The 27,899-nt window shown below is 51.8% G+C and overlaps 1 protein-coding gene across 1 annotated transcript; it reads right to left on the minus strand.

Annotated features, from left to right (window-relative positions):
* Positions 1–1,461: 1,461 nt before the first annotated feature.
* Positions 1,462–24,874, minus strand: ITM2A (integral membrane protein 2A). The gene is made up of 6 exons (XM_029067635.2): positions 24,629–24,874; positions 7,851–7,982; positions 6,994–7,197; positions 4,964–5,074; positions 3,856–4,006; positions 1,462–2,432 (listed from the first exon to the last, which is right to left on the minus strand). Exons 1-6 carry the CDS (start codon positions 24,707–24,709, stop codon positions 2,344–2,346), a joined length of 768 nt encoding a protein of 255 aa, XP_028923468.1. The 5' UTR covers positions 24,710–24,874; the 3' UTR covers positions 1,462–2,343.
* Positions 24,875–27,899: the final 3,025 nt, after the last annotated feature.

Here is a 27,899-nt window from a genome sequence, read left to right on the forward strand (position 1 = left end):
ACGTGACTTGGTCTAGGTCGCATGGCAGGCAAATGGCGGAGCCGAGATTAGGATGCGGGATTTCTCTCTTAACGTGGGGCTGCAGTGAGGACAAAGGCCCCTCGGCCGAATCCCTCCCCTTCCTCGCCCACTGCCCTCAGAGATGCCTGGGTGGACTTGACAAGTGGTTAAGGACGTGGTTCACGCACAGCTCTGGGGAGGCCTTGTGTGGAACGAGAACCACTGGCAACTGCGACTCCGGGAAGATTTAATTGCGCCACTTCCAGGGTTGTGAACCCAGGCAGAAAACCACCCCTCCCCCTGCCAGTGTGAGACAATGGGGATGGGGGCGGGGAGAGGAGGAAGAACAGATTGCCACACCGGGGACCTGATTCTCCAGGGAAAGCACCAGAAAAAGGCTGAGGTAGCAGCTCCAGGGCACCATCGTCCCTCCCACTGGGGCCTGCTGCCCACGGAGCCCAAGCCATCTGCATTTTGACAGCAATGACCTGGGAGAAGAAAACTGCAATGAGGTGGGCAGGGTGGGATGGGTAGGCCTTAAAATAAAGCACGGCTACAACGGCAACCATAGGGAAATCCTTTCGATTCCTCTGCCGGGACACACATCACCACCTACCTCCGGGATGGAGCCCGGCTGCGGCTAACCCGGGAGAAGCGTCTCTGTCCCTCTCTGGCCGGCAGGCAGGGGCCTGGATAAAGCCAGGGGGCTAAGCCCCCTTGGTTTTGGGGGTCAGATATCCAGGGGCCTCTGGGGGGGAGCGGGAGAGAAATTCTCAGAAGCAATTGAGCGCCAGGGGAGGGGATTCTGGGGCAGAAGTTCTCCAGAGGGCAGCCGACACGCTCCGGGAAACTCCGTCGAAGGCTACAGGGAAAAGGGGGCCGGGAAGTCCACCCCCTCCAGTGTCTCTATGCCTCCCTGCTCTGACAGCAGGGGGGGAAGGACGGCCAACCGTGCTCCTGGCATCTCTGGGTTCTGAGCGTCAGCTAATAACAATAATATTGGTATTTGTTAAGCGCTATCTGCAGAGCACCGTTCTAAGCGCTGGGGAAGATACAGGGTAATCAGTTTGTCCCACGTGAGGCTCAGTCTTCATCCCCATTTTCCAGATGAGGTCACTGAGGCACAGAGAAGTGACTCGCCCACCGTTACACAGTTTGACAAGTGGTGGAGCCGGGATTAGAACCCAGCATCGGAGCATCACCGACTATGGTGAAAGGCTTGTCTTCCCTAAACCCCGACTCAGCCGAACGGCCCAGGGGTCTGGGTAGCACGGGAAACTACATACCTTCTCGTCGCCCACCTCGCACCCGTCTCCAGAAACAAACAGAACCCGGGTGCGAGACACAGTGAGGGGCCACCAGCCCTACCGCCCCAGCGGCACGAGCCGGCCTGACGGGAAGCCTTCTCACTGCGGCCCACCCACCTCGGTAGCCCGGGCCGGACAAGAAGAGCAACACCGCTTCTAGAGAAACCTTTATTGTGAGGCCGAACCCCTCGGCAGCAACCAATATAAAATCCTCGTCGGTGTGCCGGACACGCCAGACGCTTCGGCTCTCCATCAGGTAAGATCGAATCTCAGCTTGCCCATAGAAACTTCCGTGAATCTAAAAAGTTGGCATCTAGGCCCGAAGAGCTGAAGCTTTACAGAGACAAGCGCAGTCACAAAACGGGCCAAACAAGAACGAGTGCTTGCCAAACAAGTAGTTAGGATGAGAAACTCACTTATAACCCAATATACGGGACAAAGACTGCTTAAACGTATCTAATGAGCACAGAAACTTAACAGGAATAAAGACTCAAATCCTAACCAGGGAAGTTGCCAAATATACATATAAGTTCAATACAGTAATTGCACAAAATGATAAAAAGCGGTGTTACTGATTTTACATGCCTCAGACATGGAGCTCGAAACCAACTTTTCATCTGCCTTAAAACTAGGCATTTTCCACCAGAAAACTGACTGAAGAACTTGGAGAATTCTCTCAATGGGTAAATCGGAGCTACACAAATTGGTTCCGGCTTGAATTTATCCTTGCCAAGCTAGCTAATGGTAACACTATTATTTGGGGGAAAAAAAAGTCTAAATTCTACAAATTTAATGGATAAATTCAGCTTTTCAAGGCCCTCTCCAATTTCAGTTTTAAAAAATTAGAGACGGCAGTCATACCAAGGATCAACAAAAGCTTGCAGTGGTAAATTTGTTGGAATACAAGCAACACAGAAAATGCAGAATGAATAAGGCTTTTGATTATCGCTGCACTTTTTAATTCTGAAGTCCAATCGTATAGCCCAGACTTCCTAAAATACGTGAGTCAGAGTGGTCACTTCTCATTCGGTGCCTTTCACTGTCGGCAGATCTTTGTTTCGAGAACAAACTCGTTGGAAAAATGCCTGATCTTTCGACAATCTTCAGCAGACCGCTTCTGGAGACCTGTAAGCAAGGGAAGCGGTTGGTCCTTACTCAGGTTTTGTCAAAGTTCACATTGGCGCAAAGGAAACAACCCCAACTTCCCCGCCCCACCCCCTTGCAACTTCTCCCCGTGTATATATATATATCTGGTTCTGTTTATCTATTTTGATGGTATTGATGCCTGCCTACTTGTTTTGTTTTCCTGTCTCCCCTTTTTAGACTGTGAGCCCGTTGTTGGGCGGGGATGGTCTCTATCTGTTGCCCAATTGTACATTCCAAGCACTTAGTACAGTGCTCTGCACAAATTAAGTGCTCAATAAATACGACTGAATTAAATTCAAGGGCACAGAACCAGTTTCCCCATAGAGGCCACAGTCTCCACCTTCACAACCAAGTCTGACAACCGGATGGACGGGAGTGAGGATTGTCTCGAGGACAAGACGGCAGACAACAAAGAAACCAATTTCCAAGTTGTCTGGCTTTCTCCATTCGGCCTTCCACCGATCTTGCTCATCATCTGTCTTCTTGGACCACCCTGACCGCCGGCCAGTTCCGATGACCTGAATGTCTATTTCCGCCTTGCAGCGGGGGTGGGAGGAGGCGTTTCCAACCTCTCACCTATGAGTGCACACTACACCTCACTCTAGGGACAACTGGGATCTGGCTTTGCTGCCTCATTGAGCTCACCTGCAAAATGGGGTTTAAGACTGTGAGCCCCATGTGAGACGTGGACTGTGTCCAACCCGATTAACTGGTATCTACCCCAAAGCTTGGTACAGTATCTGGTACATTCTGGCTTAACGAATACCATGGAAAGAAAAAAGGGCGGGGGAAGTCAGCAGTCTCCACAGGAGCGGAGGCCGCTCTTCGCTCCCTTCTTCCTCCGCCATCACTCTGGCTGGTGGTGTGACAGTGACATCGACAAGCAGCACCGCCCGGGACGTCCCCTGTGCGTCAGCCATGGGGTCATACCCGATCAAGAGGTCCAGCCCCAAACTACAGCTAATGCGGCCCTGTCAACACCAGCAGCGGTCAAAGCTCTCCCAAGGAGCAACGCTCTGCCGTCCCCGTTCTGGCAGAGGACAGAGCCACCCGACAACGCCTGAGAGTGTCGTGAGAATAACGGCGGCTACTATCAGGGTGTAGCTCGGCACCGCTCATTCTGCCTGGGCAGCTGGACGTCCTCGATGGCTATTCGACGGGTCAGGTAAATGTCCACCAACAAGAAACTCACCGATCCCTCTTTACGTGAGAGGAAGAAGGGTCGGGGGAGATGAGGCTCGAGAACTGGGAGCACCTTCCCCCGCACGGCTAACGGTGGCCACCCTCCGGCGCAGGGACCTGGTCTGGCTCCGAGTTACCACGCTTTTGCTTTCCTGTCGTGGCGGGTCGAGGGGGCAGCTGGTACCACGTGGCCCTGCCCCCGCACCCCAAACAAACTTACCCAGAATTTGATCTCTGCGCTGCAGTCTGAAGGTCTCTTTCCCCACACAGAGCTGGTAAATGAAGATGCCGAGATCAGAGACTCTGTCGATCTCTTCGGTGACCACCATTTCTTCTCGGACCAGGTATGTCTGAGGCAAGTAGGAGCCGGTCTGGGAGAAACGGGTTTTAAAATACTCAGTTCTTCAAAGGCACCACTTCACCCTCAACCACGATGGAAATTGGCTCCTAAATGATGGGTGGTTTAGCTACACAGCACACACACTTTTTAGGGCACGATTTTCATGAACACAGACATGATTACACTACTGTGCTTCATTCAAAAAACATATCAGCATACAAGGATGCTCCCTTGTAAACAACTGGGGTATGGTCAAGGAAGCACACCACAGAAACCTGGACCAAGCCCACAGCACGAGGGTTGTTACTGCTCAAATAACGACGGGCACTGCCACCAGAGGCCACCGAACAATAACGGCATTTATGATGATGGTGGGAACATCTCCTGGCCCTGCCTTAGTTGGCTTTCAACACAGACTCCAGGAGGAGGGGCCGAACCAAGACGGCTCCCGCCCTCCTCTCTGCCCTCGGGTGGGAGCGAGGAGATTTCTGGAATCAAAAAGGAAGGATGCCAGGGACGAGGTGAATGATCAGAGTGGAATATACCAACCTAGGAATGGGACTGGGGCTTACTTCCCCAAGCTCCCAACCTCTCCAGCTAATTCCTGGAAACGCTTGAGACACTTGGGGTGGAATATTAATTCTTTCAGACCACTAGGGAATCAGTCAGTGAGCTGCAATAACGGCGGGTGCAGGATGCCCTGCCCAGCACCCTAGCGATCGGAAAGGATTAACCGCCCCACGAGAGTAGCAGCTACGCATCTGATTTGCTTTCATCCACCTCAGCGCTTAGTACAGTGCTTGGCTCATAGTAAGAGCTTAAAAAATACCATAATTATTATTATTACTGTTAGTATCCAGGGAGTATCAGCCTTACTTGGGGGGGGACACAACCAGGCTCCACGAGGACCTCAGTCTGCCACACGCCTCAACTCGGCAACCCAAAACATAGCACATAGACACCACAACGGCAGATCCACGGCACCTACCGCCAGCTTGGCAAAAAGGTCCATCAGATTCCTCGGGGGCATGACAATGGACGTATTCAGAGGGATCACATAGCAGTTGCCCAGCTGCAAGTCTAGATAAGCGGTCAGGAGCTACGGGAAGACAGAGGAGTGTTAGAGATTTTGGTAAGTCAGCATTTCTCAATGCCCTTCACACGCACAACCACTCCCTTGTCGAATTTCTATCACTCCAGAACCAAGCGACGCACTTCCATTTCTGGGAAACTGAATGATGAGATCACACTGCCAAATCGGACCACGGTTCCTAGTGCCGCCGCCCTCCCCGGCTACCCCGTCCAAAAGGAAGAGCGGCCCTCCTCGGGACCACCACCAGCTCTCGGGAATCCTGCTCCGGAGACGTAAAGCAAATCTTGGAGCGATGCCTACCCCTCGGCCAGACGGTGGGCGGTAGGAGGAGCCGGCCGCCCAGGAGATTCACTCTCTGCTTTGCAATCCCAAACCCTAGGAATGGCAGTGACGCCTCAGCTAGCTGCCCCACAGGCAGCAAGGCGGCCAAACCGGGCCCCAGTCGAACTCGGGGTGGACATTTAGGGCTAGCTGGTCCCCAGGGTTGAGTCCTGTGCCAGCTAGGTCAGTCCTCGGGGCTCGGTACATGTATGGCCTCTGGAAGAAGACATTCTTCCGGATCCTCCCTCCCTTCTTCTGGGAAGCAGCGTGGCTCAGTGGAAAGGGCCCGGGCTTGGGAGTCAGAGGTCATGGGTTCAAATCCCGGCTCCTCCACTTGTCAGTTGTGTGACTTTGGGGAAGTCACTTCACTTCTCTGGGCCTCAGTTACCTCATCCGTCAAATGGGGATGAAGACTGTGAGCCTCACGTGGGACAACCTGATTACCTTGTATCTTCCCCAGTGCTTAGAACAGTGCTTGGCACATAGTAAGCGCTTAACAAATACCATCATTATTATTATTCTAGGTCATATGGCTTTGGGCTACAACGAGCCCCACGAAAGAGAATACGATGCCTTCGTGTTAACCTCGATGGAAGCAGGACTGAGTCCTGAGCTGGTTTTCTGCTGCAGCTCGTATGCCACGTTGTGCAGCACGGGATGGAAGCTCCGGCCGGGACTGGGGGGCCCGCGGTGCTGCGACAAGGGGGCCCACATCAACAGCTCCACTCAGTGAAGAAGGCAGACCAGACGGTGGCACGGACCGGGGCCGTCCCTAACAATAATAATTCTAACTGTGGTGGTATTTATTAAGCCCTTACTATGTGCCAGGTACTGCACTATGCGCTGGGATGGAAACAAGCGAAGTGGGGTGGACACAATCGCTGTTCTATGTGGGACTCACGGTCTTAACTTTAATCAGTCTTTACGCTACTTTGGGAAGCAGCATTGCCTAGTGGATAGATCACCGGCCTGGGAGTCAGAAGGTCATGGGTTCCGAACCCAGCTCCCCAACTTGTCTGCCACTTGTCCCTGGGCAAGTCGCTTCACTTCTCTGTGCCTTAGTTACCTGCAGAATGGGGATTAAGACTGTGAGCCGAATGCGGGACAGGGACTGCGTTCAATGTGATCTGCTTGCATCCACGCCAGCGCTTAGTACAGTGCCTGCCTCATAGTAAGCGCTTACCAAATACCATAATAATCATAATAATTATTGTTACTGTTAATCCCCATTTTGCAGATAAGGTAGCTGAGGCACAGCGAAATGAAGTGACTTCCTCAAGGTCACATAACAGACAAGAGGTGGAGCTGAGATGAGAACCTGTGTTTTAGTAACTTCCGGCCAGTTGGTCACGCTGCTTCTCTGCTTTCCCCGTGCCAACATCCAGCTTCGAGATCTGAAGCAGCAGGATGGGTGGGGCTCCTCTGGTCATCCAGGAGGGTCCAGAGAGCTCAAAGCCCAAATGGAACTCTGAGAAGGAGCCACATGACCTCTCAAATCGCCAAAGGAAGCTCCCCGAAACACCAGGAGGTGGAAGGGCCTGAACGAAGACGAGGCCACGTGGCCACGGGGCTGCAGTTTTAGAAACGCACAGCGCAGAACTCACCCTATCGAAGTCGTGGACGATAGCGGCGGGGTCACTGTCAGAGAATTTCGGAACAGGAACGTCGATGATGGCTATGTTGTCATCTTCCCGAATATCGGCCTCTTCCGCAATCGGCAGGAAGTACGGCTCCGCTGCGGCACGGTCCACGGCCTGGCCCCGACCCTCGTTCTCAAAGTAGCACATCTCCCCACGGAGCACCTTGTGCTAAAATGGAAGGGAGGCACGGGGTGTCAACTGTCAGGGGGCTTCCTCCTCCCACTTAGTCTCCCCGAGCATCCCAAGAAGCGATCAGGAGGTGACACGCTAATGCGAGCCGCCGTAAGTGCTTCCTGAAAACACCTCCCGGGGTTGAGACACGGTCGGCAGGAACCAATTTTTCCCCGCACACGGTTTTCCCGGTGGGAGATCGGTTCCTGATACCTTCCTTGCCCCCAGGTCCTCAGAACCGTAGACTTGATCTGCCCTAGTCAAATAACAGAACTCCAGGGAGATACTTCTATCAGCTGACTGGGACTAGAGTGGAAGTGATGACCCCGCCTGGGCACCAGTTCAAATTCTCCCCAGCATCCTCCCCACCATGCTGGAGCCAACAGGGTTGGGGGAAGGGGAGGGGGATGGAGAGAAGCTGAAAAACGGGAACTGAGGTCTCGTAAGACTAAACTGGGGGGGGAGGATCGGAACTTGGAATGTCTCCCGCCGAGGATGGCTGGGTGCCGAATCCGCTGATGGAAGGTCAGGGATGACTGTAACAATCCCCCAGTGAGTTTTTCCGTGGGGGCACTGGTCATTAGTCAATCTAAATAAAATTCTTAAAAACAAAAGCACACCATACCCATGCCCTGGCCCCCTGCACTTACCCTGGGCATGAAGTACTTATAGATGCAGGCGCCACCGACAACCACCCCGGCTAGGATGAACGCGAGGCCCAACAGGGTCAGCAAGCATCTCCCGGAAGAATTTTCACTTCCATGGGTTACGATTTCTGGATCCTGAAAAATCAAACATTCAAGGCTTGAGGTCTGGCGAAAGACTTCTCTTAGATGAGAAGGCAGAGAACACTGCCGTGATGTAACTCCGGGCCAAAGGCCATTTCTGCATGGGAACATTTGTTAATCTGCCCACAAGGGATTTACGGTCTAGAGGGCTTTCCTCCCTGCAAGTCCTCAAACGTTGCCTATCCAGGACTAGCGGGGAAGAAAATCCTCTTGACTCTAAGCCCCTTAACAGGCAAGGTAACATGCTCACCTACTCTGTTGTACTGTACTCAGTGGAAAGAGCACGGGCTTGGGAGTCAGAGGTCATGAGTTCGAATCCCAGCTCTACCACTTAATAATAATAATGTTGGTATTGGTTAAGCGCTTACTATGTGCAGAGCACTGTTCTAAGCGCTGGGGTAGACACAGGGGAATCAGGTTGTCCCATGTGGGGCTCCCAGTCTTAATCCCCATTTTACAGATGAGGTAACTGAGGCACAGAGAAGTGAAGTGACTTGCCCAAAGTCACACAGCTGCCAAGCCAGGATTCGAACCCATGATCTCTGACTCCAAAGCCCATACTCTTTCCACTTTTCACTGAGCCACGCTGCTTCTCACACCACTTGTCAGCTGTGTGATTGTGGGCAAGTCACTTCACTTCTCTGTGCCTCAGTGACCTCATCTGTAAAATGGGGATTAACTGGGAGCCTCACGTGGGACAACCTGATTACCCTGTATCTACCCCAGCGCTTATAACAGTGCTCTGCACATAGTAAGCGCTTAACGAATACCCACATTATTATTATTATTACTCTCCCAAGTGCTTCAGTACAGTGCCTGGCACATAGTAAGTGCTCGATAAATACCACTGATTGAAGAAAGTCCTTGAACCTTTCGCCTTCCACCTTCACAGCATCACTAAAATCTGCCTTTTCCTCTCCATCTAAATGGCTACCACGTTACTACAATCACAACCTATTCTGCCTCGATTATTGGATCAGCGTCCTTGCCGACCTCCCAGCCTCCCCTCTCCACTCCATTCCACACTTCACACTGCTGCCAGGATCATTTTTCTACAGAAACACTCAAGATGTTTCCCCGTTCAAGAACCTCCGGTGGCTGCTCATCCACCTCCGCATCAAACAAAAACTCCTCACCGTTAGCTTCAGAGCACTCAATCACCTTGCCCCTTCCTACCTCGCCTCGTTATTCTCCTACTATATCCTAGCCCGCACACTTCGTTCCTCTAACGCTAATCCTCTAACTGTTCCTCGTTCTCGTCAATCTCACCGCCGACACCTCACCCACGCCCTCCTTTCTCAAATCTGACAGTTACTTTCTCCTCTTCAAAGCGTTATTGAAGGTCCATCTCCTCCAAGAGGCCTTTCCTAAGGCCTCCTTTCCTCTTCTCCCACTTCCCTGCTATGTTGCCCTGACTCGCTCCCTTTATTCAGCCCCCCTGCCAGCCCCACAGCATTTATGGACATATCTGTACTTTAATGTCTATCTCCCTGTCTAGACTATAAACCTGTGTGGGCAGGGAATGAGGCCTTCTGGGCCTCAGTGTCCTCTTCTGCACAATGGGGACGATAGCATGGCGTGGTGGATAGGGCACGGGGTCCGGGAGTCAGAAAGACCTGGCTTTTAATCCCGGCTCTGCCGCTTGTCTACAGTGGGACCCTGGGCAAGTCACATCACTGGGCCTCAGTCACCTCATCTGTAAAATGGGGATTGAGACCGTGAGCCCTACGTGGCACAGGGACTGAGTCCAACCCGACTTGCTTGTATCTACCCCAGAGCTTAGTACAGTGCCTAGCACATAGTAAGCGTTGAACAAATACCACAATTATTAGATAGTGAATCCTCTGCAGGAAAGGAACAGTGTGTCTGATCAAATAGCCTTGGATCTACCCCAGTACTTAGTACACAGCAGCCTGATAAAGACCATAAAAATAATGAGAATATTATTATTATGAATTTATGAAAATCCCTCTCAGTGGAGCAGCCAGATATCTTTAAGGCTCCTGGAAGAAGGGCTATATAGTCACTTAACTTCTCTGTGCCTCAGTTACCTCATCTGTAAAATGGGGATTAAGAGTGTGAGCCCCACGTGGGACATCCTGATTCCCCTGTGTCTACCCCAGCGCTTAGAACGGTGCTCGGCACATAGTAAGTGCTTAACAAACACCAACATTATTATTATTATTATTATAAAAATACATACATATATATATATATATATATATTCATAAAGCACTTACCCTGTGCCAGGCACCGAACTGAGTGCTGGGAAAGATACAAGATAATCAGGTGGGTCACAGTCCCTGTCCCAAATGGGGCTCACAATCTAAATTCCCATTTTATAGAGAAGTAACTGAGGCACCAAGAAGTTATGTGACTTTCCCAAGGTCACACAGCAGACAAGTGGTGGAGCTGGGATTAGAACGCAGGCCCACTGACTCCCAGGCCTGAGCTCTTTCCACGAAGTGTTTCTCGTGATTCTCGCTAACTAGTCAGTTGTTAAAGGGGGAGGAAAGTGTGCATCTTGGTAAAGTTCGACATGTATGTCACAAAATATCCACACCGTAGGGTTGACTGAAAACCCTGGCAACAGGGAGGCAGAGGTCCACATACGAGGCCATGCGGACTTTGACCCCCGTAGGGGTCAGGAAAGTCCCGAGAGGATCACAAGCCAGAACCCTGAACTTTAATCACGGCCAACAGTCCACTCGATTACCTCACGCTTCTACTCCAACCCAGTAGTCGCTCTTCCAGTGCCAACTTACTCGCTGTACCTCGATCTCGCTGCCGAACCCTCGCCCACATCCTCTCTCTGACCTGTAGCTCTTTCCTCTTTCATACACAACAGACCACCAGTCTCGCCAACTTCAAAGGTCACATTTCCTCTACGAGGCCTTCCCCGCCGAAGCCCTCTTCTTCCCAACCCCTTCCAGCTTCGGCATTTTCTGTGCACTTGGATCTGTACCTTTTGGGCAGTTGGTATTCCACTCACCCTCAGCCCCACAGCGTTTATGTACATTTCCCTAATTTATGTATTTAATGCCCGTCTCCACTTCCAGCCTGTAAGCTCTTGGTGGCCAGGGGATGTGTCTATCCACTATGTTGTATTGTACTCTCCCAAGCGCTTAGTAGAGTGCTCTACACATGGTAAACCCTCGCTAAGTACCACTGATTGATTAATTGATTGATAGAGAAGGTTGGACAACACTGCAGAGCTTTAGTTTGGTCTGGAGCCTGATAGCACACAACTACCAAACTCGGTGTGACCATGAGGTGCTGGCCTTCTTGATTCATTTTTCTACTTTCTCAACCACGGTTTTATGATTAGTCAGAATGCCGCTTAGGTAACGGAATTCCGAGACCGCGTTTAGCTGCGTCGCCAGTATAAACTTTTGTTCATTCATTCATTCAGTCCTAATTATTGCGAGTTTACTGTGGGCAGTGCACCGTACTAACTGCTTGGGAGAGTACAATACAACAACAAACACACACATTCCCTGCCCACAACGAGCTTACGGTCCAGAGTGGGAGAGACAGTCTTAGGTACGTCTTCCTGGATTCCACTTGGCTATTTCTTTTCTAATGACATTTATTAAACACTTATTGTATGCCAGGCACTGTACTGATCGCTGGTGTAGGTGAAGTATAAACTAGTCATGTTGGACACTTCCCCATGGGACTCCCGGTTTCCTTTTGGCTCAGCCAACGTCTGGCTGTTTTGCTGAAGCTGATACCAGTCATTTGTGTATCTTTTTGGGTGTGGCCTCTAGGATGCAGTCATCAATCAATAGTATTTACTGAGCAACGACTGTATGTGGAACACTGTACTAAGCGCTTGGGAGAGTACAATACAACCAAGTTAGCAGACACACTCCCTGCCCACCATCAGCTTGCAGTCGAGAGGACCGTGTAAAAATTTTATTTTTTGCCATTCTCCCCCAAACACCTGATCTAATCTCTGCACACAATAAGGGCTCGATGAACACTACTGATTACTAGGGTACTCGATCTTGTATTTTAAATGCAGGTCCTGGGTTTAAATGGCTGTTAAAAGAGGCCACCTGGTCCTCAGGTTACATAATATCAAATATTACTAGAGCTATAGCATTTATTAGGTGCTTACTATGTGTCAAGCACCGCTCTAAGCACTGGGGTACATACAAGATGGACACAGTCCCTGTCCGACGTGGGGCTCACAGTAGAAGTGGGAACCAGGTACTGAATCCCCATTTTACAGTTGAGGAAATAAAGGCACAGAGAAGTGATCACTGCAACAAGCAATCGACAGAGGCGGGATTAGACCTCAGGTCCTCTGACTCCTAAGCCCGTGCTCGTTCCACTGAGCCGTGTTTTCATTTCTTAATGTCACAACTCCTAAGAGCTGCGACAGTCCCGTGTCTTTTCGGGTTCACAAGACACTGTCTCCACGAAGCTGGGTTGCGGCAGTTATAACAAGACTTGAACGTAAGCTCATTGTGGGCAGGGAGTGCGTCTTCCAACCGCCCAAGCGCTTAATACAGCGCTCTCAAGAGTTAGCACAATACACACGGTGAATCAACTGATTAATTGATTGTTTGATATAACATGGAGGAGTCAGGTCAGTCAGCAACAGTCAGAGGTATAAAGGGTGGGTCCCATCTGTGCCTTCTTGAGCCGGAAGACTGGGAGAACCAGAAGTTCAAGGGCAGGGTGGCTGTACAAGCCAAAAACCTGTGCAGACCGAAAATCCCCAGCCCAACCTGACCTGGTTTGCTCCATCCAGTCCCAGCTCTGGTGGAGCTGAGCGAAGGCCCGGGGGCGGCCCGGGGCCTGGCTCAAGTCCAAGAACCGCTTTGCATGCAGGCTTATTCCTGCTGACTGCTCGCTGACTGCCAAGTAGCCCCCAGGGAACTGATCATGTTCACCCTAAACCACCACACATTTGCGGCAAACAACTCGAGCGCTGTGGGCACGGCGGCGTATCAAGTGCTCGGTAGATTACAATACAGTCGGGAGACATTATCTCTACTATCAAGGAGCCTAAAGTCCAGTGGGCACCCTAGCCACCGGGCTATGCCCCTTCCACTGCCTCCCCCACCCCCAACTCCTCTTCCCACTGACTTCAAGGGGGCAGTGAGGGACAGCTGAAGAGGACTCCCAAAGTGCTAGCCCTAGCAGAGTTCCTGCAAATAATAACAGCTTGTTAAGCACTGTACTAAGCCCTGGGGTACACACAAGCAAACTGGGTCAGACACAATCCTCGGCCCACACGGGGCACATAGTTTTAATCCCCGTTTTACGGATGCGGTAACTGAAGCACGAGAAGTGAAGTGACTTGCCCATGTCGCCCAAGAGACAAGTGGAGGAGCTGGGACTAGAACCCAGGGCCTTCTGGATTCCCAGGGCCGGGGCTCCATCCTTGCTACTTCCCTGCCTGGAGAGGTCTAGTGGTCTCCGTTCCAGGATGGGTACAGGTCCTGTCTCCTGGGACCGGAGACTGTGAGCCCGTTATTGGGCAGGGATCGTCGCTCTCTGTTGCCGAACTGTACACTCCAAGCGCTTAGAGTGCACATAGTAAGTGCTCAATAAATATTATTGAATGAAAGAACCAGGTTCTGACGGGCCCACAGGTCATGAGCCCATGGTGTCTCTAGACCGTAAGCTAATTGTGGGCAGGTATGTGTCTGTTTATTTTTATATTTTACTCTCCCAAGCGCTCTGCACTTGTGTTCAATACAGTTGAATGAATGCCAGGTGAAGGTCACACCTCTGGCTGACTGGGCCACTCCAATGGCAGCGTGGGACCAGGATCTGCCACTTTCCAGCCTGATTCAGTGAGAAGCCCCTCTGATTCAAGCAAGGGATCAAGGACCAAACCAAAGTTCCCGGAAGACGGTGCCGCGGCCATTCCCATGGCACCGCAGGGCATCTGGCACCCTATCTAAGCTGAATCCCCGCCCCCACCCTCTGCTCTTCCCCCTTCCCCTCAGCACTGTGCTCATTTGTATATATTATTTATTACCCTATTTATTTTGTTAATGAGGTGCTTATCTCCTTGATTCTATTTATCTTGATGTCTTGTTTTGCTTTGCTGTCTCCCCGGTTTAGACTGTGAGCCCGTGGTTGGGCAGGGAATATCTCTTTCTGTTGCCGAATTGTACATTCCAAGCACTTAGTACAGTGCCCTGCCCATAGTAAGCGCTCAATAAATACTACTGAATGAATCCCAGCCCTGGAGCTGAGCAACTGAGATGGTGACGGCATGAGGAGACATCATGGGGTCTAAGCACCTCTACTGTCTTTCGCAGGCAGCCAGAAAAGTTACAGAAGCTTCTCTTGGATGAGGAGAGGTAGTCTGGTCGAGAGGTCTAGAGGTAAGGCAGGGACCTGGGCCTCAGAGAGCCTGAGACCCAGCGCCAACTCAGCCCCTCACCTGTGAGGTGACCTCGGGCATGTCACTCCACAATCAATAGATGGCATTTATTAAGGTTCACCGGACACGGGGCACTGAACAAAGCACTTCTCTGGGCCTCAATATTCTCGTTTGTAAAGTGACAGTAAAACTCAGAAGTTGGGGACCAAATGAAGGAACGTGAAAGTGCTCCAGGACAAATCATAGGGCTAAAAATGCGGAGTACTTTGCTCCAGGTATTATTATTTTTTTTTTTAGTGGCATTTGTTAAGCGATTGCTACACACAAGGCACTGTACTAGGCGCTGGGGTAGACAGAAGCTAATCAGGTTGGACACCGTCCACGTCCCACATGGGGCTCATGGTCTTAATCCCCGTTTTACAGATGAGGTAACTAAGGCACGCAGGAGTCAAGTGACCTGCCCCAAGGCCACACGGCAGACAAGTGGCAGAGCCGGGATTAGAGCCAAGGCGCTCTGACTGCCGGGGCCTGTGCTCTTTCCACTAGGCCACGTTGCTTCTTATCATGGTGGCCTGTCCAAATTGGCGCTGGCCGTTCCCATTTCTGACAGGCGCTCTATGCTCGGTAGCTTTGAGGCAAGCATTCTTTCCCAGTTTAGTTTACTGTGGATCTCGTGGCATGATTCGATTAAAATAAGTGTCTTTCTTAAAAATCAAATTATTACGAGTCTGGGTCACCGGAATGACCGACTGACTGATGGATCCCGCGGGCTCGAGGGGCAGAGAGCCGCCCAGCCTGGTGGAAAAATCAATGGGGCTGGGAGGTGGGACAGCAGGTTTGGGCCTCCGGCTCCTCCACTTGCCTTTTCTGTGACCAAGGGCACATCTCTTCCCTGTGCCTCAGCTTTTACACCTGTGAAATGGGGCTAAGATGCATGTTCTCTCTCCTGCTTCCCCGGTGGCTCTCCCAGTACTTAGCACAGTGCTCGGTCATCGTGAGCACTTAAATGCCAGCAGTCAATCGATGGTATTTATTGAGCACTTTACGCAGAGCAGGGTACTAAGTGCTTGGGAGAGTCCAAAAGAACAGACTTGGTAGACACATTCCCTGCCCACGGTGAGGAGTAATGACCCAATAAAACATTAAGACAGAGCCAGAGGCAAGCTCTGCTCCCGTCCCCGCTCTCTGCCCTGCCTCCCCATTTCTCCACGCTCTTCAGAGACTCCGGCGCCACTTGAACAAACTGAAACCAAAATCCTGGCTCTAACAACAAGAGAGGCAGGCGTGGCCTAGTGGGAAGGGCACAGGCCGGGGAAAGCCGGAGAATCAGGCTCGAGTCCCAGCCGTGCCCCTAGTGAGCTGTGGGACCTCGGAAAGCTGCCCCACTTCCCTGGGCTTCGCCCGTCGGAGGGGGTTACGGGAGATTGGGAGCCGCGGCTGGTTCGGGGACGGGCCCCGTGGACCGAAAAGCGTGGACCGAAAAGCGGACCTGACCCAGACAAGGCCCTCGGGGTCGCTCTCGGCCAAGGGCCTCCTCCCGGTCCAGAGACTTCCGAGAAATGAACGGCCCCCCGCGCCCCCCTAAGCGTTATATTACTCGGCACGTTCACTAGGTCACAGGGAGTTCACAGCAGCATTGTGACCCCCGGACAAAAGAATGAAGTCAGGCCATCTGACCACTGGTGACTCCTTGCATCGCCCCCTCAAACTCTCCAAAATCAACAGAAAAGTTTCCCATCATCCACCCACCATCTCTCCTTCAGCCCGAATGGCAAGGCTTGTGGGTTCTTCCGAAGAGAACATTAGGTTACAAAGCAGTGGAGAGGACACGGCCGGCCTGAAGAGAGTTTTCTCAAAAGACTCGGGCTTCTTTAAAAAAAAAACCAAACACTAGAACCTAAACCATGGCTTTGGGACATGGTGACTTAGAATAAAAAATAAAAAAACAACACACATTTTACTTTCAAGACTGCCTTTTAGATTTCTGCTGTGAGCTGTTGCTCCTTCCCACAGCAATTTTCTTAGTTCGAGAGGGACGCTTAATGGTGACCGGCCAACAATACAGGAAGACAACACTTGGACTCCGCTGTTTGAGTCATTTTTCTAAAGAAAAATTTCAGTTCCCATCTCCCCACTCCTCAAGAACCTCCAGTGGTTGCCCATCCACCTCCGCGTCAAACAAGCTCCTTACGCTCGGCTTTAAAACGACCAGCTTGACCCTTCTACCTTACCTTGCCAGCCCACACATTTCACTTCTCTAAATGCCAACATTAGTCACCGTACCTCGGTCTCAACTATCTGGCTTCCAACTCCTTGCTCACGTTCCCCCTCTGGCCTGGAATTCCCTCCCCGTCCAACGGACCACCGCTCTTCCCAACTTCAAAGTTTTACTAAAATTACACCTCTTCCAAAAGGCCTTTCCTGATTAAGCCCTCACTTCCCCTACTGCCTCCTCTGTCATCTATGCACTTGGCTCAGTACTCTTGAAGCACTCCGACATTCACCCCTCCTAGAGGACGGGCTTTGGAGTCCGCGGTCATGGGTTCGAATCCCGGCTCGGCCACTTGTCAGCTGGGTGACTGTGGGCAAGTCGCTTCACTTCTCGGTGCCTCAGTGCCCTCATCTGTAAAATGGGGATTAAGACTGTGAGCCCCACGTGGGACAACCTGATTCCCCTATGTCTACCCCAGCGCTTAGAACAGCGCTCTGCACCTAGTAAGCGCTTAACAAATACCAACATTATTAATTGATTTTCCTCTCAGTCTCCCCTTATAGATGATAATTATAATAATGGTATTTGTTAAGCGCTTACTAGGTGCAGAGCACTGTTCTAAGCGCTGGGGGGCTACAGGGTGATCAGGTTGTCCCACGTGGGGCGCTCAGTCTTAATCCCCATTTTACAGATGAGGGAACTGAGGCCCAGAGAAGTGAAGTGACTTGCCCAAAGCCACACAGCTGACAAGTGGTGGACACGGGATTCGAACCCATGACCTCTGACCCCCAAGCCCGTGCTCTTTCCACTGAGCCACCCTAAGTTCCTTGTGGGGAGGGAACGATTCTACCAATGCTCAGGACAGTGTTCTGCAGACAGTGAGTGCTCAGTAAATACCGCGGACTGAGAGGACCCACTCCTCTTGAAGGGACGGATGACAAAACCAAGGGCGGATTTTACTTAATTAGCACTTTCAATTAGCCACCTCACAATTCAGGAAGATCCACAAATCAATCAATGGTCTTTATGGAGCACTTATTAATAATAGCTATTATTATTGGGGTAATAATAATGTTGGTATTTGTTAAGCTCTTACTATTTGCAGAGCACTGTTCTAAGCGCTGGGGTAGACACAGGGTCATCAGGTTGTCCCACGTGAGGCTCACAGTCTTCATCCCCATTTTACAGATGAGGGAACTGAGGCAAGAGAAGTGAAGTGACTTGCCCACAGTCACCCAGCCGACAAGCGGCAGAGCCGGGAGTCGAACTCATGACCTCTGACTCCGAAGCCCAGGCTCTTTCCACTGAGCCACGGGTATTTAAGTGCTTACTATGTCCCAGGCACTGTACTAAGCGCTGGGGTAGATAGAAGGAAATCAGGCACAGAGAAGTAAAGTACCTTGCCCAAGGTCACACAGCAGACAAGTGACAGAGCTGGAATTAGAACCCGTGACCTCCTGACTCCCAGGCCCTATCCACTAGGCCATGCTGCTTCTCCACTTATGTGTGCAGAGCACTCTCCTAAGCACTTGTCCGCTCAACTGTATAGATTTTCATTACCCTATTTATTTTGTTAAGGAAATGTACATCGCCTCGATTCTATTTAGTCGCCATCGTTTTTACGAGATGTTCTTCCCCTCCACTCTATTTATCGCCATCGTTCTCGTCCGCCCGTCTCCCCCGATCAGACCGGGAGCCCGTCCAACGGCAGGGACCGTCTCTATCTGTTGCCGACTTGTTCATTCCAAGCGCTTAGTACAGTGCTCTGCACATAGCAAGCGCTCAATAAATACTACTCAACACTTGCTGTGTGCAGAGCACCGTACTAAGCAGCGTGGCTCAGTGGAAAGAGCATGGGCTCTGGAGTCAGAGGTCATGGGTTCGAATCCTGGCTCGGCCACTTGTCAGCTGTGTGACTGTGGGCAAGTCGCTTCCCTTCTCCGGGCCTCAGTTCCCTCATCTGTAAAATGGGGATTAAGACTGAGCGCCCCACATGGGACAACCTGATTCTCCTGTGTCTACCCCAGCGCTTAGAACAGTGCCCGGCACATAGTAAGCGCTTAACAAATACCAACATTATTATTATTATTATTATTATATAGTAAGCGCTCAATAAATACTATTGAATGAACACTTGCTGTGTGCAGAGCACCGTACTAAGCACTCGGGAGAGTACAAAACAGCCAAGTTAGCAGACACGGTTCCCTGCCCACAATGCGATTACAGTCTTGAGGGGACACCACCTCGGCTTCCTCTCTCGCAACAAGCCTCGGCAACCTAAAAATAAATGCTTGCTTGCTTTCTTAATTTATCGCTGGGGGGGGAGGGAGGAGGTATTGGCTCTCAGACGCCCCAGGCTAGCAGACTGACTACCTTCGAAACTACAACCTTCTGAGACTGCTTCACAGTCGTGGCATTTAACCTCTGAACCCTCTGGCCCAGAGAGGCGGCGTGGCTCCGTGGGAAGAGCCCGGGCTGGGGAGTCGGAGGCCATGGGTTCGAATTCCGGCCTTGCCACTTGTCGACCGTGGGCAAGTCACTCCACTTCTCGGGGCCTCAGTTCCCTCATCTGTAAAATGGGGATTAACTGTGAGCCTCACGTGGGACAACCCGATGACCCTGTAACTACCCCAGCGCTTAGAACAGTGCTCTGCACATAGTAAGCGCTTAAACACCAACATTATTATTCTTCACTAGACTCTAGGCCCCTTGAGGGCCGCAATCTTGTATTCTGACAGTTGCACTCTCCCAAGTACTTAGTACAGTGGTCTGCACATAGTAGATGCCTAAATTGCCATTGTTCTCGTCTGTCCGTCTCCCCCCATTAGACCGTAATCCCGTCCAACGGCAGGGACCGTCTCTATCTGTTGCCGACTTGTTCATTCCAAGCGCTCAGTACAGTGCTCTGCGCCTAGTAAGCGCTCAATAAATACTATTGAATGAAATTCCGCTGACCGATTTTAAAGTGCCCTGGAGATCTCGACCTCCAAACAGCTCTTCAGCGCATCACTCACTGCAAATTTCCAGGGATTAATTAAATCGGTATTCCAGAGTGGCTGCCGGATACCTTTGGGAGATGACGGCACACCTGACCCAGATACGATCAGCATTCAGAGGGTCGCTTTTGCTTGTTTACATTCATTCGATCGTATTTATCGAGCGCTTACTATGTGCAGAGCACTGGACTAAGCGCTTGGAATGGACAATTCGGCAACCGTTAGAGACAAACCCTGCCCAATGACGGGCTCACAGTCTAAGGAGGAAATGTGGGCACATTCAGCTGAACAGATTGTTTTGTTTTGTTGTTTTGCTGTCTTGTTTCCCCCGTTTAATAATAATGTTGGTATTTATTAAGCGTTTTCTATGGGCAGAGCACTGTTCTAAGCGCTGGGGGAGATACAGGGTAATCAGGTTGTCCCACGTGAGGCCCACAGCCTTCACCCCCCATTTTACAGATGAGGTCACTGAGGCACAGAGAAGTTAAGTGTCTTGCCCACAGTCACACAGCTGACAAGTAGCAGAGCCGGCATTAGAACCCACAACCTCCGACTCCCAAGCCCGGGCTCCTTCCGCTGAGCCACGCTGTTTAGACTCTGAGCCCGTTGTTGGGCAGGGACTGTCTCTATCTGTTGCCCAATTGTCCATTCCAGGCGCTTAGTACAGTGCCCTGCGCATAGTAAGCGCTCAATAAATACGACGGAACAAATGAAAGTAACCAATTCCTCCCTGGCAAGGAAAAATGAAGACCAGAGAGGAGCTCAACCACAAAGTTCCTTGTAAAGAAGCAGCACAGGCAGGAATAAGGAATATAGCACAGGTCTGGGCGGTCTGGACTTACTCTATGACTCTGGGGCATGTATTGGCCGCCCGGCCTCAGTTTGCCTTGTATCTAGCCTAGTACTTAGCACACAGTAAGAGCTTAACAAATTGCACAATTATTGGTATTTGATTCTTATTCGGGCCTCTCACGGGACCCAACCCAACAGGCTTCGTCCCAGCAGTCCACCCAAGGGAAGCAGCGTGACTTAGTGGCAAGAACACAGGCTTGGGAGTCAGGGGTCGTGGGTTCTAAACCCTGCTCCGCCACCTGTCGGCTGTGTGACTTTGGGCAAGTCACTTCCCTGGGCCTCAGTTACCTCCTCTGTAAAATGGGCAGTAAGACGGTGAGCCCCACGTAGGAAAACCTGATTTCCTTCCCAGTGGCTTAGAACAGTGCCTGGCACACAGTATTCATTCAATAGTATTTACTGAGCGCTTACTATGTGCAGAGCACTGGACTAAGCGCTTGGAGTGTACAAATCGGTAACAGATACAGTCCCTGCCCTTTGACGGGCTTACGGACAAGAACAATAGTAGGCGCTTAACAGGTTACCATCATCCTTATTATTATTAATACGCTATTGTAGTCTCCCAAACACTTGGGGGGGGGGGGGTCATGCACACAGTAAATGCTCAATAAATAGCACTGACGGACCTCAACGGTGCAGAAGAGAAGCTATGTTCCCTGACGGCTCCCTCTCCACTGGGGTTTCGGGTGGGCCTGACCGCGGCTTAATAATAATGTTGGTATTTGTTAAGCGCTTCCTATGTGCACAGCACTGTTCTGAGCGCTGGGGGAGATACAGGGGAATCCGGTTGTCCCACGTGAGGCTCACAGTTAATCCCCATTTTACAGATGAGGGAACTGAGGCAAGAGAAGTGGAGTGACTTGCCCACAGTCCCACAGCTGACAAGTGGCAGAGGCGGCATTCGAACTCATGACCTCTGACTCCCAAGCCCGGGTTCTTTCCACTGAGCCACGCTGCTTCCATCCCCACTGGTTTCCCGGGTGACCCCGGGGCACCGGGAGGGACATTTCCAGCGCTTAGAACAGTGCTCGGCACATAGCAGGCGCTTAATAAATGCCATCCTCCTCATTATTATTATTATTATTGTTATTATAATTCCCAGTTCTGCAGGGAGGTTCCTTCCTTCCTTCCCCGGCTCCTCGGTGGGGAATGAGGGCCAGTCCGGGCGGCCCTCGCAAGCCACAACCGGCGCCGGGATGGGGAATCCATCCTTCTCAGGGAACATAAAAGGTCACGGATATCGTGAAGGCGCAGCCCCGAGAAAAACCAGTGGAGTTTCCTGAATTCGGGGGGGGGGGGGGGGGGGGGGGGGGGGGGGGGGGGAACAAAGCAACAAACTAACGGTTTTCCCCGCCCCGTCCCGCGTCTCCCTGACCCTACGGCTGCAGGAAGAGGGGACGGTGGCATCCCAACAGCCGCAGGAGCAAATATAATAACGTTGGTTTTTATTTACGGAAGGGGAGCCCGGATTTCGGGGGGCGGTGGCACTTGCGGTGGTGGGTTTGGGGGAGGCCGAGCGTCCTGGGGCCGAGGCAGGGGGGGAAATGTGACCCCCAACAGCTCCTCCCTTCCTGGCGGGAGGTTCCCAAACCCCAAAGGAAAAAACATTCCCGTCCAGGCCTTCCCAGAATGAGCCTGTTGCCCAACTGTCCATTCCAAGCGCTTAGTCCAGTGCCCTGCACAGAGTAAGCGCTCAATAAATACTATTGAATAGTAAGTGCTCAATAAATACGATTGAATAAATGAGCCCTCCCTTTCCCTCCGTTCTTCCCCTCCCCACAGCCCTTGGGCCCATTCCTACAGATTATTTATTGCTCTATTTATGAACGACGCGTATAGATCCGTGATTCTATTTATCTCGATGGGACTGACGGCTCACGGCTTGTTTTGTTTTGTTGTCCGTCTCCCCCGTTTAGGCTGCGAGCCCGTCGTCGGGCAGGGAGGGTCTCCCTCTGTTGCCCAATTGTCCATTCCAGGCGCTTAGTACAGTGCTCTGCCCGTAGTAAGCGCTCAATAAATACGACTGAATACATGAACTGTACATTGCAAGCGCTCGGTCCAGTGCTCTGCCCAGAGTAAGCGCTCAGTAAACACGACTGAATGAACTGTACCTTCGAAGCGCTGAGTCCAGTGCTCTGCCCAGAGTAAGCGCTCAATAAATACGACTGAATGAATGTACACTCCAAGTGCTGAGTCCAGTGCTCTGCCCAGAGGAAGCGCTCGATAAATACCACTGAATGAACTGTCCATTCCGAGCGCTCAGTCCAGTGCTCTGCCCATAGTAAGAGCTCAATAAACACCACCGAATGAATGAATTGTACCTTCCAAGCGCTGAGTCCAGTGCTCTGCCCCTAGTGAGCGCTCAATAAATACCAGTGCTCTGCCCAAAATAAGAGCTCAATAAACACCACTGAATGAACTGTACTTTCCAAGCGCTGAGCCCAGTGCTCTGCCCATAATGAGCGCTCAATAAATACCAGTGCTCTGCCCAAAGTAAGAGCTCAATAAACACCACTGAATGAACTGTACTTTCCAAGCGCTGAGCCCAGTGCTCTGCCCATAGTGAGCGCTCAATAAATACCACTGCTCTGCCCAAAATAAGAGCTCAATAAACACCACTGAATGAACTGCACCGTCCAAGCGCTGAGCCCAGTGCTCTGCACAGAGTAAGCGCTCAGTAAAGACAACTGGATGAGACTCCATTTTGTCCTCTTTTTCTTCTTCTTTTTGGCCTTTACTGAGCTCTCCCTACATGCCAGGCGCCGGGTACTGTACTGAGCGCCCCCCCACGCCTTGAACGCCCGCCCCAGCGCCTTGTATCTCCGCCCTCGCAGCGCTTCAAACAGTGCTTTGCACATAGCCATTAAGAGAGCGTGGCTTAGAGAGGAAACAGCCCGGGCTTGGGAGTCACAGGTTGTGGGTTCTAATCCCGGCTCCCCCGCTCGTCTGGTGTGGGACCTTGGGTAAGTCACTTCCCTGGGCCTCAAGGACCTCGTTTGTAAAAATGGGGTTTAAAAAATGTGAGCCCCATGTGGGACAATCTGATGACCCCGTGTCTCCCCCAGCGCTTAGAACAGTGCTCAGCACATAGTCAGCGCTTAACAAATACCACAAATATTAACAAATACCACTATTATTATTAATAATAATAAGCGTGGCTTAGTGGAAAGAGCCCAGGCTGGGGAGTCAGAGGTCATGGGTTCTAATCCCGGCTCCTCCGCTTGTCAGCTGGGTGACCTGGGGCAAGCCCCTAACTTCTCTGGGCCTCAGTTCCCTCATCTGGAAAATGGGGGTGCAGACTGTGACCCTCCCCATAGCACAACCTGATCACCTTGTATCCCCCACCGCGCTTAGAACAGTGCTTTCCACATAGTAAGCGCTTAACAAATACGAGAATTATTATTAAAATGGGGATGAAGACCGTGAGCCCCAAGTGGGACATTCTGATGACCTTGCCTCTCCCCCAGCGCTTAGAAGAGGGCTTGCCACATAGTAAGCGCTTAAAAAACACCATTATTATTATTAAAAGGGGGGTGCAGGCTGCGAGCCCCAAGTGGGACAATCTGATGACCCTGCATCTCCCCCAGCGCTTAGAACAGGGCTTGCCACATAGGAAGCGCTTAATAAACACCATTATTATTATTATTATTAAAAGGGGGGTGCAGGCTGCGAGCCCCAAGTGGGACAATCTGATGACCCTGCATCTCCCCCAGCGCTTAGTACAGGGCTTGCCACATAGGAAGCGCTTAATAAACACCATTATTATTATTATTATTAAAAGGGGGGTGCAGGCTGCGAGCCCCAAGTGGGACAATCTGATGACCCTGCATCTCCCCCAGCGCTTAGAACAGGGCTTGCCACATAGGAAGCGCTTAATAAACACCATTATTATTATTATTATTATTATTAAAAGGGGGGTGCAGGCTGCGGGCCCCAAGTGGGACAGTCTGATGACCCTGCATCTCCCCCAGCGCTCAGAACAGGGCTTGCCACATAGGAAGCGCTTAATAAACACCATTATTATTATTATTATTAAAAGCGGGGTGCAGGCTGCGGGCCCCAAGTGGGACAATCTGATGACCCTGCCTCTCCCCCAGCGCTTAGAGCAGGGCTTGGCCCCTACTAAGCGCCTCAGAAATATCAACCTTACTGTGTTGAATTCTAAGAAGGCCGGCGGCCTCATCACAATGATCTTGGCGGTGCAGGGCAGAGCCGTCCCCTCCCCCACCTTGTGGGCCACCAAGGCCTCGACGTCCTTCTTGGGCTCCTCCTTGTGCGCGAAGGGCGAGCTGAAGGCGATTTTGACCATGTCTGCAGTCCTGGCGGGGCGGGGCGGGGGAAGGGACGGAGAGCGGCCGCTCGGAGGGGCCGGGCGCTGCCCTGAGCACTGAGCGCGGAGCACTGAGCGCCGAGCACTGAGCACCGAGCACCAAGGACCCTGCGCCACGCTCCACCGCTCCGCCTGTGACGAACGCCGGGGCGGGGCCTCCGCAGGCGCGCTAGCGCCCCCTCGCGAGCGCCTTCACCCCGCCCCTCGCCCACACGCGCCTGCGCTCCACTCGCCCCCCGGGACCGCGCCTGCGCACTTCACCCCCCCCGCCCCTCAGCGGGGGCGCGTGACCGCGCGCGCTCTCCCTCGCCCGCCGAGACCGCGCCTGACCTCCCCCCCCGCCCACCGAGACCGCGCCTGCGCACTCCCCCCCTCCCCTCAGCGGGGGCGCGTGCCCGCGCGCGCTCTCCCTTTGCCCGCCGAGACCGCGCCTGCGCACCCCCCCCCCCGCCCACCGAGACCGCGCCTGCGCACTCCCCCCCTCCCCTCAGCGGGGGCGCGTGCCCGCGCGCGCTCTCCCTTTGCCCGCCGAGACCGCGCCTGCGCACCCCCCCGCCCACCGAGACCGCGCCTGCGCACTCCTCCCTCCCCTCAGCGGGGGCCTGTGCCCGCGCGCGCGCTCTCCCTTCGCCCGCCGAGATCGCGCCTGCGCACCCCCCCTCCCCTCAGCGGGGGCGCGTGACCGCGCGCGCTCTCCACTCCCCCCCCCCCGAGACCACGCCTGCGCACTCCCCCCCCCCCAGCGGGGGCTCGTGCCCGCGCTCTCCACTCGCCCATCGAGACCGCGCCTGCGCACTCCCCCCCTCGCCCCCCCGGCCCCCCGAGATCGCGCCTGCGCACTTCCCCTCCCCTGCCGCCGCGAGCACGAGCTCTACACCTCCCCCCGCCCCCGTCGCTGCGCATGCGCTTTCTCCCTCGGGCGCGCGCCTCTCCCATCGTTGTTAGGAATAATAATAATAATAATAATAATAATGAGGATGGCATTTGCGAAGAGCTTACTCTGTGCCAAGCACTGTTCTAAGCGCTAGAAAGGGGATACCAGGTCATTCATTCATTCAATACTATTTATTGAGCGCTTACTGTGCAGAGCACTGGACTAAGCGCTGGGAATGGACAATTGGGCAACAGATATGCATTCATTCATTCAGTGGTATTTATTGAGCGCTTACTGTGGGCAGAGCACTGGACTAAGCACTTGGAATGGACAATTGGGCAACAGATATTCATTCATTCAGTGGTATTTATTGAGCGCTTACTGTGTGCAGAGCAGTGGACTAAGTGCTTGGAATAGACATTTGAGCAACAGATATTCATTCATTCATTGAATGGTATTTATTGAGTGCTTACTATGGGCAGAGAACTGGACTAAGTGCTTGAATGGGCAATTGGGCAACAGATATTTATTCATTCAGTGGTATTAATTGAGCCCTTACTGTGTGCAGAGCACTTGACTTAAGCGCTTGGAATGGACATTTGGGCAACAAACATTCATTCATTCATTCAATGGTATTTACTGAGCGCTTACTGTGTGCAGAGCACTGGACTAAGCGCTTGGAATGGACATTTGGGCAACAGATATTCATTCATTCATTCAATGGCATTTATTGAGCGCTTACTATGGGCAGAGCACTGGACTAAGCGCTTGGAATGGACAATTAGGCAACAGATAGAGACAATTCCTGCCCAATGACAGGCTCATGGTCTAGAAGTGGGGAGACAGACAGTACAAAACAAGACATCATCAAGATAAATAGAATCATGGAGATATACACCTCATTAACAAAATAATGATAGTATTTGTTAAGCGCTTACTGTGTGCCAAGCACTGTTCTAAGCACGGGGGGGGGGGGGGGTGGTGATACAAGGTCTTCCATTCAATCGTATTTATTGAGCGCTTACTATATGCAGAGCACTGGGCTTTGTGCTTGGAATGGACAATTGGGCAACAGATATTCATTCATTCAATAGTATTTATTGAGCGCTTACTGTGTGCAGAGCACTGGACTAAGCGCTTGGAATGTACAATTGGGCAACAGTTAGAGACCATCCCTGCCCAATGACGGGCTCACAGTCTAAAAGGGGGAGACAGACAGCAAAGCAAAACAGAACAAAAAACAAGACAACATCATCAAGATAAATAAGATCATGGAGATGTACACCTCATTAACAAAATAAATAGGGTAACAAATAATATATACAAATAAGCACAGTGCTGAGGGGAGGGGAAAGGGGAAGAGCAGAGGGAGGGAGTGGGGGGGAAGGAGAGGGGAAGGGGAGCAGAGGGAAAAGGGGGGCTCAGTCTGGGAAGGCCTCCTGGAGGAGGTGAGCTCTCAGTAGGTAATCAGGTTGTCCCATGTGGGGCTCACAGACTTCATCCCCATTTTTACAGATGAGGGAACTGAGGCCCAGAGAAGTGAAGTGACTTGCCCACAGTCACACAGCTGACAAGTGGCAGAGCTGGAATTCGAACCCATGACCTCTGACTCCCAAGTCTGGGCTCTTTCCAAATAGTGATGGTATTTGTGACGCGCTTACTATGTGCCAAGCACTGTTCTAAGTGCTGATAATAATGATGGTATTTGTTAAGCGCCTACTATGTTCATTCAGTCGTATTTATTGAGCGCTTACAATTCAATTGTATTTACTACTAAGCGCTTGGAATGTACAATTCGGCAACAGAGACAATTCCTGGCCAACAGTGGATTCACAGTCTAAACGACGGGCTCACAGTCTAAACGTACCAAGCACTGTTCTAAGCACTGACAATAATGATAATGATGATAGTATTTGTTAAGTGCTCACTATGTGCCAAGCATTGGTCTAAGCGCTGAGGTAGATGCAAGGTAATCAGGCTGTCCCATGTGGGGCTCACAGTCTTCATCCCCATTTTCCAGCTGAAGTAACTGAGGCCCAGAGAAGTGAAATGACTTGCCCAAAGTCACACAGCTGACAAGCGGCAGAGCAGGGATTAATGTGGACTAATGTGTTGGCAGTTTGGCTGGAGTTTGAACGATGTGGTGAAGATCGAATTGACAGGATTGAATGGAGTGAATATGTGGTTGAGAGAGAGAAAGGAGTCAAGGATAATGCCAGAGTTAGGGGGTTGTGACACAGGAAGGATGGTAATGCCATCTACACTGATGGGAAAGTCAGAGAAAGGACAGGGTCC

This window comes from Ornithorhynchus anatinus, chromosome 6 (genome assembly GCF_004115215.2).
Source record: "Ornithorhynchus anatinus isolate Pmale09 chromosome 6, mOrnAna1.pri.v4, whole genome shotgun sequence".
Classification (NCBI taxonomy): Eukaryota; Metazoa; Chordata; class Mammalia; order Monotremata; family Ornithorhynchidae; genus Ornithorhynchus; species Ornithorhynchus anatinus.

Coding starts and splice junctions, on each gene's coding strand:
- ITM2A (XM_029067635.2), bottom strand. CDS start 24,709: ATGGTCAAAATCGCCTTCAGCTCGCCCTTCGCGCACAAGGAGGAGCCC. Junction 7,983..24,628: donor AGGCCTTGGTGGCCCACAAG/GTGGGGGAGGGG, acceptor TTGATTTTTCAG/GATCCAGAAATCGTAACCCA. Junction 4,007..4,963: donor ACCTTTTTGCCAAGCTGGCG/GTAGGTGCCGTG, acceptor CGTTTCTCCCAG/ACCGGCTCCTACTTGCCTCA.